This window comes from Octopus sinensis, linkage group LG20, assembly GCF_006345805.1.
Source record: "Octopus sinensis linkage group LG20, ASM634580v1, whole genome shotgun sequence".
In the NCBI taxonomy this organism is placed as follows: Eukaryota; Metazoa; Mollusca; class Cephalopoda; order Octopoda; family Octopodidae; genus Octopus; species Octopus sinensis.
This window is the reverse complement of record NC_043016.1, coordinates 22,435,278-22,445,613: the sequence shown is the minus strand read 5'-3', so window position 1 is coordinate 22,445,613 and position 10,336 is coordinate 22,435,278. Positions and strand designations below refer to the sequence as shown.

The 10,336-nt window shown below is 37.0% G+C and overlaps 1 protein-coding gene across 1 annotated transcript in view; it reads left to right on the top strand.

Moving 5' to 3' along the window:
- The first annotated feature begins 2,086 nt into the window (after window positions 1–2,086).
- The window catches only part of LOC115222554 (electron transfer flavoprotein-ubiquinone oxidoreductase, mitochondrial-like), a 62,685-nt gene continuing 54,435 nt past the window's right edge, over window positions 2,087–10,336 (top strand). The window contains 1 exon segment of the mRNA XM_029792820.2: window positions 2,087–2,431. Within this exon segment, the coding sequence (XP_029648680.1) occupies window positions 2,380–2,431 (52 nt within the window). The 5' untranslated portion in view covers window positions 2,087–2,379.

Here is a 10,336-nt window from a genome sequence, read left to right as displayed (position 1 = left end):
GGAGAATAGTGAAAATGCTAGCTTAGTTAAGGGGTTAAAATGGCTCAAAGAAGGGCATCTGAAGCAGGCCCTATCCGAAGGCAGTGATTGGTTGGCTCAACACACTGGCGCGAAATAAATAGAGAGATAAACCATGCCAAATGCCAACCAATCAGAGCAGTGGACACAACAGGGTCAAACTAGCCAAAGATGGTTGTAATCTCAAACGAGATCATTTTTATTGTGTCTCTCAAAGAGTGAGGATATCAATATCGCTACAGATGTAATTTGCGCCAACGAACCGTTTATAAAGAAACTTATGGGGGAAATTTGTTCCGGGGGGGGGGATTCCGAAGGGTCGAGGAGTTTCTTCTCACCCCCATTAGGCTTGTTAATTTACTTATTGGTGACCGACAGAACTTGTAGTAATTAACTGAAAATGTTAAACAAACAAAGAAGGTATCAGATGGTCGTGAGATGTGCTAAAACTAACAGCTAAATCACCCTTACTTTTCCATAATGAAACCATATTCAACACCGTATTTATGAATTTGTTTCTCTCACCATGACACTTGGGATCTTTTTTAAAACCTTTTTCTATTACTCAAACGAAAAATAAATGAATCTAAAAATTCTATTTTCAAATTTTTTTCCATTACACTCAAACAAAATAATTCATGAATTTCACTCTCTTCGAAAGTCCTCTCCCCAACTCCTCAGAAAAAAATTTTCCCGCAAATTTCTTTATAATCGGTTCGTTGGCGCAAATTTTTGTTCTTTATTCGTTTAATGCACGTTTTTTTTTACACCTATGACACTTTTCTTTTTGTTTTGGTGGCCAGGTGGCGAAATTTTTTTCCCACGTGAGTTCCGGACCCCAGTAATGAACTCATTTACATACAACCAATCAGAGCAGAGCCAGCTTTATCCTTTCTAGTCAACACTGTGCATTCCTTACTCTTTCCTTCTCTACTGGCAGACAGCAATCTTTTTGTCAGTATTAAAACAAATTTCGCTTTCACTGCAAGTACTACTTGTCGGGCAAACGAATAAATATATGTAAATAACATTACTTCCTTCTTGGTTTTGATCCTTCGATGTTCACAGGTTACTCCGACGCTGGTACAATAATACATTTTGCCCAAACAGAATTGCTGGAATTCTTTTTTTTTTTTTTTTTTTTCAGAAATATGTTTTTAAAAATTACTGAGATGTACTTGCATAGCAAGTGACCTGATCTGAGATCGTGTGCTGAAACAAAAACAATTGCTACGTGGAAGGTATTTAAAAACACACAAAAACCGTTAGCTTCACTTCAACGTTTAAATTTAATTTGTTAAAATATTTTCATCGCTTTGAGACCGCGACCTGTTCACTGATAAAATTCCGTATCATTTTCACCCAGTCAGGCGATAAGATAAGGTCACTTGGTTAAGGAATGACCATGCTTCTTTTCTCTTTTAATAATGCTTGTTCTTGTTCTTGTTTCGACCATGGCTGCCTCAGCATAATTATTTGTGTTGTTGTTTACTTTGAAAAACAGTAAAGGGAGAGGGTTTCTAGCACATCACCCTCTACCCACATTTTTCCCATTCACATCTTTGCCATATCGAGCCCTAACAAAATCCGATAATAGGTATAAATGCAAATCTATCCAATTACTTGTCTCCTTCTAAAATCAGGCATAAATTGGCGATCGGTCGACTTACAACACCGTTCTTCGTCTTGAGTTTGCTTGGTAGAATGTGTTTGTTAAGGTCATGGTGAGCTCTGATTGGCTGTATGCGAATGAGTTCATTACTGGGGTCCGGGATTCTCGTGGGAAAAAAAAATTTCGCGTCCGGGTGTTAAAGTAAACATTAACAGAGTCCACTCTGCTATGAGCATTCAGGCCGAGTATTTAATTTGAAGATTACCTCCTTCCCACCTTTCAGTTTCGGAGACTATGCTGAGTATCATGGACACTCTCTTTTTCGACTAAAAGGTGAAATAATAAGGTGAGACAGACAGGTACTTATATAAACAAGTAGATGAACAGGAAGAGAGTAACAAAAAAAACCCAGAGGTTACAGAATGATAAACATAAGGTAGACTACCGAGAAAGAGAGGGGAAAACCAAATAGACAGTTAGACTGACAGGTAGAAAGAGAGGGGGGGGGGAATCTAAACTGATAGATAGATAATCAGAAATATAAAAAATCGTAATCTCGATATTCTCTTACATAATAAACACACTAAGAGAACACAGCCACCACCCACCTCAACAGCACTAACAACTAGCAACAACACCAATCATCAGCACGGGATCTAAGTGAAAGTTTTTTTTTCATTATTTTGCCAGCTCTGGTATCACTAACGTGACGAACGACAGTCTGCCATCAACCGGTAATACAGCACAGCATGTCGGTGTGGTTTACTCGTGTTATTCGGAATCCCCTGTTAAGTTATCGCTGTAAGTTTATTGTAATACATTAATTGTTGTTATTAACATTATTATCGTTGTTGTTTTGCGATTGCTATGTATTTAATGTGTTTCACTTAACGTCGCTCATGCCCTTGGAAAATGCATGATCATCACAACTTCACATGTTCCCTCCCACACACATCACCTTACAAATCTTCGTCTCTTATGATATATAAAATGTTTTTTTTTTCGTTTGGAGAGATCATTTGGTAGTGAAAGGAGCTACCCTTGACCCTTCTTTCTCTCTCTCTCTCTCTCTCTCTCTCTCTCTCTCTCTCTCTCTCTCTCTCTCTCTTCAGTCACCTCAATGCCGACCTCATGTTTTTATAATTTACCTATTTTGAAAAAAAAAAGAAAAAGATTCTCAGCTGTTAATGTACAAAAGCCAAGCAAAGAAATAGAGAGATGTTTGTACAAATACACACTTACAAACATACATACATACAAACACACACACACACACACACACACATATATATATATATATATATATAATATATATATATATATATATATATATATATATATATATATATATATATATATGCGAATGGTTTTAAGCAGTGTCGAGTTTTACAATTATGTAAATAATAATAGTATTTTATAAGCTTAAGGCTTTAGGCTTTTTTTTTTCTGTCGAGGGCTTGTATGCCCTATTATTAGACTATTTTCTTTAGTCATTGCCCGATGATCGCCATAAGCCTTAAGCTTATAAAATATTATTATTATTTACAGTGCGTGTGTGTTTGTGTGTGTGTGAATACATTCCTACAGTAACCACGCTACCGTCGATCTTGTTTCTGTTTATATACGCCGCTTCGTCCTAAGGTCAAATTCCAGGACAACAGATTTACCTCATGTTGACTCATACCAGTTGATTGTTTAGCCTTCGGATAACATGTGATTGGGTAGACAACATCTGTTATCAAAAGCATTCCAGTTGTAACCCTCATATCTGTTTGTATATCACGATTTACTGTCGTTTAATGTGTCCTTCCGTGGTTTTTAAGACGGCGGGTCATCATTTAAGATGGTTTGGCTAATATTTATAGCAGATCTATTAAAGGCTCCTTCGATTGCCTGCACCCCTACCTCTCACTGGTTGATTTCTTTCTCACTTCAGGTACACGAAGGGAGTATTGTTAACCTCAATATATTATCTTTAATTATATTATCAAACCCTGCAGTGGATTTGAACTGGAAACATGCTCATAAATGTCACTAGCTCAGTTTCGGTCTGAATAGACCCGTGATCTTATCTTTCTATGTAGAGCATACTCCAAAACATAGCAGTAATACTTCGAAGGTTGTTTGTTGTGGCCGACCAGAGAATGACCATTACTTTTGTACCTATACAGTTAAGCGCTTTATAGGTGCGAAACCAATAGTCACTCTCTGACCGGCCATAACAAACAACGAAGTATATATATATATATATTCACTAAAACCAAAACAAAGGCCGTTATATTTATTTGTATATGTAAACACATCTTTCCAGTAATACCTTAAGCAGCCATACGCATACAATGAAGAAGTGGCATTCATTCGGTTCTAGCAAGCAGACTTGTCAAAAATCACAACTGTTTTGTGTCTTGCGCGTGTTACGTAACATTCAATGTCTTTACGCGATCACGGTTAAACTTTACAAAGAATTTAATACCGGTGAATTCTGTGTTCTGTTGTACAGAATAGTAGGGGGTGGGTACCAGCAATCAAATAAAAGTACTTTGTAATTCGACCGGCTTCACTTCAGTAACCAAATATTCCGCTGCAGACTTCTTTCTTTAAAATAACGACCGTATGAATCTGTGAAGGAAGTTCCATGGATCTCAATGTGGTAGTCAAATCTCTAACAACAGACGCTTTACAAAAGATAGGGTATGTTTTATGCATCGGAGAATCAACATGAATGCGATCTCTAAACAAAGACCAAATGAAAACTTCCATGTTCGACAATGTGATTTGAGGGCAGTTTGGTTTCTATTTCTAGCTGGTGAAGTGACAACATAGAGCAGTGCTTCTCAAACTTGATTGCATGAAACAATTCTGGTATTCCATCAAATAAAATGTCTATTAATAGAATTTAATCATTTATTTTATATAGAAATATGCTATTTACTTCCCACTGTAGCCCTGAGATGACCAAAATCTTATGAGTGGGTTTAGTAGTTGGAAACTGAAAAGTAAGCCTGTGTGTGTATGTGCGTCATTGACCTAACATCATGGGATAGTTTGTAAACAAATGTCATTGTCATACAAGCAGTGTTATTTATTTCCACATATCTGGTCATAAGGAAATATCTTGCTTGGAAACAAACCTGGGCTAGCAACAGGAAGGATATCTGACAGTAGAAAAATGTGCTTCAGCAAGTTCCATCTGACCCATGCTAACATGGAAAAAATAGGTGTTAAAATTATTATATATACTCTATACTCAGTCATTTGACTGTCGCCATGCTGGAGCACCACCTTTAGTCGAGCAAATCAACCCCAGGGACTTATTCTTTGTAAGCCTAGTACTTATTCTATCTTTTGCCAAACTGCTAAGTTACGGGGATGTAAACACACCACCATCAGTTGTCAAGCGATGTTGGGGGGACAAACACAGACACACAAACATATACACATACATATATACGACAGGCTTCTTTCAGTTTCCGTCTACCAAATCCACTCACAAAACTTTGGTCGGCTCAAGGCTATAGTAAAAGACACTTGCCCAAGGTGCCATGCAGTGGGACTGAACCTGGAACCATGTGGTTTATAAGCAAGCTACTTACCACACTGCCACTCCTATGCCTATAGATATGTATATATAAATAATTCCTCTCTGAAAATGTTTTGTTTTATTAGAATTAGGGTGGTAAGGACTTGTCCATAAACCATGGACTCTAGGATTTTGGAAAATCAGCAACATATGACGAAAATGTTTTGGTTATTTGTATAGAGTCTTAATTGTTGACTCATTACTTATTCACAGACTAGATATGTATTCCAGAAGTTGATGACCAAAAACTATAAATTTATATCTCACAAGCAAATTTATCTCAAAGCATTCTTTATAATTGAATTAGATTTTTTTTTTTCATTTTTCCTAATTTCTGTAAAGTGGTTCCTGCATAAAATCACAAAGAATTTGTGGAGAGTGTTCAATGAATCACCTCCAATACTTTACTGATATTTTTTCGGGGTTGTTGGTGTTGTTTCATTTGTCTTTTTCCCCCCTTGAGAAATTCAAATGGTTTTGAGCTTGATTTTTATGCCTTGGAAGGATAAAAGTCCAAATGAATTTAACAGGATTTGGTATTACAAAGATATGTGACTATATATAACAAAAAATTTTTAATTGCTGGTATGTTAATAGTAATTTGTTTCTTTTCTATATTTTACTATATGAATTTAAACAATATGGCTGTAATATATGGTTTTGTGAATAAAAAAAAATGGAACAGCTACACATATCATGTATGTAACTGTTTACACCCATCCTACAATTATATTGTAAGATAAGTGTGAAAGGCTGGATCTGGCTGGTTTGAACTTAAAACAGGTAGAATATTTAACCTGGATGTGGCTGATTTTAATGCTAAAGAGTTACTACTCAAACTAGCTGCCAAAAAATGTTATAAATATAACTTGGTCTAACCAGTTTACATAAGCCTTTAATAAACGTGGGTTTTTGTTTTAGGCAACTTATAAGTTACTTGGTTACCTCACATTTCATAAAGTAGTTAGCATTAGGAAGGATATCCAGCTATGGCACCATGGCAGAGTAGATATTGAAACTCAACACAGTCCTCCAACTGTCAAATTGTCCAACCCATAACCAGCATGATAGACAGATATCAAATGATGTTGAAGATAATGATGATGATGGGAGACAGTTAAAGAGGATATACAATTACTACTGAAATCATCATCATCATTATATCATTCAATGTCTATGTTCAATGCTGATATGAGTGGACAGTTTGACGGGATTTGATGGACCCAAGGACTGCATCATATTCCACTGTCTACACAGGTATAGTTTCTCTGGCTTGACCCTCTTCCTGACAGTAATCACTAGGTGCTTTTCTCATGCCACTGGCACTACTCAGCTCATAAACCCCCAAAACCTGAAGTAGGATGGAGCTTTAGACTAGGAGATGAGAAATTAATGGACAAGAGAAGCAAGGGAACAAATTCCTGTTGCAGAGAAGCTACATGGCTGCTCACTTTTAGAACAGGGATGGTCTGAATGATCAGTTGGGTCTGCAGTAGATGACTCCTCGAGGTACATGGTAAATAGATGTGAGTGGGGACCAAGGAACTAGGAGTATGGATGGATGGCGGGGGGGTCTAATGGATGGAGGAATGTGAGAGGGAAGGTATGCTACAAACTGTAAAGATTGGTGTGGAGAAGGTGGAGTGATGTAGAAGAGAGTATGCAGAGCATCAAGAGGATAGTAATGATAAAATGTTTGACAAGGAGAGATAGGTAGACGTAGGGTATTAGGAGAGATAACTTGGTGCTTAAATGGGGAAGTGAGCTATGTTATATGTGGGTGTAGAGAACAATAATTAATAAATGAAAAATAACTATCAAGGAAAATAGTTTCAGGTAGTAAGAAAAGTGAAATGATACCAAGGGTGAGCTGTAGTGATGGGTAAAATCACAACAAAAAATTGAAGCATGGAGACCTGACCTTGGGGATCAACTGCAGATGTGGTCTGGTGGCCAGGGTCATATACTCCATATAAAAACCTCTCTGACATCACTACTTTATCTCCTGGAAGACAAAGCTCTGCATCTACAATGCATCAGCCCTTTCTATTCATTTCTATGGAACAGAAACATGGCCCTCTTGAAGACCCTAGTAAAGAGGATCAACAGCTTCAATAGCAGAGCCCTGAGAACCATCAAGAACATTTGTTGGTACCTTCATGTTTCCAATAAAGAACTACATGAACACACACATCAACTTGCAGCCTCCCACTTCATTGCTATCCATTGCATGCACCAGTACAGACATATCCTCTGTTTCCCACTAGATCATCCTACAAGAGCTTTACTCTCATTCAACTCAACAACTATGGGCTGGAAGAGGCCTCATAGCAGACCCTGCACCAGATGGCTGGGCATGATAAAGGAAGATCTCCAGAGGCTCGACATCACCTTGGAAGATGCAGAGAGGCTGGCATGGGACTGCCAGCAGTGGAGAGCCCTGATGAACCTATCAGCTCTATGCACAATGACATCTCTCAGACCACTAATCTGGGATGACCCCTAGCTTCATCAAGCAAGAGCATGAAACAAGCCACATGTAAGCATGTATATAACTGTTTCATAGTTTTTCTATCTACTAAAATATATATTTGATTGCATTCATTATGACATACAGAGTTGGCTAAAAAGAAAATAGATACATTCAGTAGTGCAGTATTGCAAACAAAGGATTTTGTTTCTCATTCTAATTAATCTAGCATTCAGACCAGTGATAATGATCACTTTTTCACCTAGCACCTTGAAATATTTATTTAATGAGAAACTGCATAAAGTTGCCTTCCAACCTCTTCTAGCATAAAACCACATTTCTTTTTCAATAACCCCACTTGATCAAAGAGGATCTTAACCGTGCAAGCTACAGGGTAACCTTACTGCTGCTGGTGTCATGGAAAAGTGCCCAGTACACACAGTAGAGTGGTTGACATTCAAAAGGGCATCAAATCATAGATGTGATGTCAAAGCAGACATTGGAGCACATTGGAGACATGTCAAACTGTTCCAGCTTAATGATCCTGTTATTGAATGTCACTTACTTATATGCATGTATTGTAAGTAGATTTTGTTTCAAAGCCTATCAAACCCTGTGGCATGTTATTGCTGACACATATATCGTAAGTTCACCAGTATTGGTCTATAAACATAACATGAAAGAGCTCAGAAATATAATAATGCAACAAAAGGAACACCAGAAGAAACTAACTAACAAAGTATCAAATATGATGGCAGTCTGATTTACCTCAAGTCATATCCTGTTCTCTTAGAAAAAATGATGAAGGAAGAACAACACATTGGGTAATATATTACGTCAATGGAGGACAGTAAAGCCACAACTGAAATGTCTTTCATCAAAGACCTATCAGATAAGAGCTAACCTGGGGTTAAATAACAACAACAAGGTGAAAGAACTTTTGCTTTATTGTCAGATATGCAAGATAATTAAGTACAAAGACTGTCTTCAAAAGATCTAACTACTAACAAATTAAGTGTGTATAACAATATCTGTTTTATTTGTCCCTCTAGGATTCAATAAAATGAAGTACCAGTCAAGTACTGGAGGTTTGATTTCATCAAACCCTGCTATCACCACCAACAAAAAGAAATTAGTGACATTATACTTGCCTTAGTCGTCAATATTGTTTGTATTTATATATCCTAGAAACAACTATTGAAAGAGATTGTATCTCTGTATGTTTGTATTATGTGTGTGTGTGTGTGTATGTATATACACACACACACAGAGGCACACACAAGAGAATTGTATAGATAAAAAGCTGTTGGTTGAAGGTATTTCTGATTATTAATCTTCCCCTATTTAAAGTGTACCTCAAACAATTTTTAAACACACATTGACAAAATATGTGACAACTATATCTGTGTACTTGCGTAAGAAGGGCAATGTGTAAAGAGATAAATGTTATTACTGATCAACCTATTTTTTAGAAAATGCTTTTTGTTTTAATTTGTCTGTGTTTTTTTTTGGGGGGGGGGGTCTAGTCACTTTATAAGTTTAGTGAAAAAGTAATTCTGAAGTTTGCTACAAAATGACCTGTTTTTATATTTAAAAAAAGTGGGGGTGTAGTTGAAGCTAAATGGTTCTAGATACCATATTGAAAATTTATTCCCAAGAAATCAAATATTATGTTTGTATCCTTGGAAAAAGAAATTCAGCTGCCACTCAGAAGAATGCTTAAGATCTAAAGAGGTTACATTACCATACAAAATGCCAGGCTTGGTATTCATATCTCTATACTGACAGTTATCAAAGCAAACAATTTCTCTGGATTCGATGCAAAGCAATTATGTTATGTTGTACAAAGTGACAGTGGTAGTGATTCTTGTTATTACTGCTTGATCCTCCTATTCTGTATCAATCTTGATTAAACAAACCTTTGATCCAAATTTTTTCAGCTCTAAAAAGCTCATTTTTTTGTGGGTGTCTGGGACTATATTATCTAATGTGTATCTTTCCTTATGTAACCTTTTAGCATTTAAATGGGCCGTATTTGACCCAAATATTCAACTTGTTTTATGTTCAAACTTGTCAGATCCAGCGTCTCACACCTACCCTACTCTTTTACTTGTTTCAGTTATTTGACTGCGGTCATGCTGGAGCACCACCTTTAGTCAAGCAACTCGACCCCAGGACTTATTCTTTGTAAGCCTAGTACTTATTCTATTGGTCTCTTCTGCTGAACCACTAAGTTACGGGGACGTAAACACACAACCATCAGTTGTCAAGCGATGTTGGGGGGACAAACACACACATATATACGATGGACTTCTTTCAGTTTCCGTCTACCAAATCCACTCAAGGCTCTGGTCGGCCCGAGGCTATAGTAGAAGACACTTGCCCAAGGTGCCAGAACAAGGTGGACTGAACCCAGAACCATGTGGTTGGTAAGCAAGCTACTTACCATACAGCCACTCCTGCAATTAGAAAAAAAATCATTACATTGAACCTTGAAGCTACAAGATAGTGCAAGATTAAGTATCCCTTTTTTTGAAGATGGTAGGGTGTGAATTGAGGTTAATCAATGTCCTGTAGTGTTCTCTCTCTCTCTCTCTCTCTCTATATATATATATATATATATATATTATATATATATCATCATCATCATCATCAT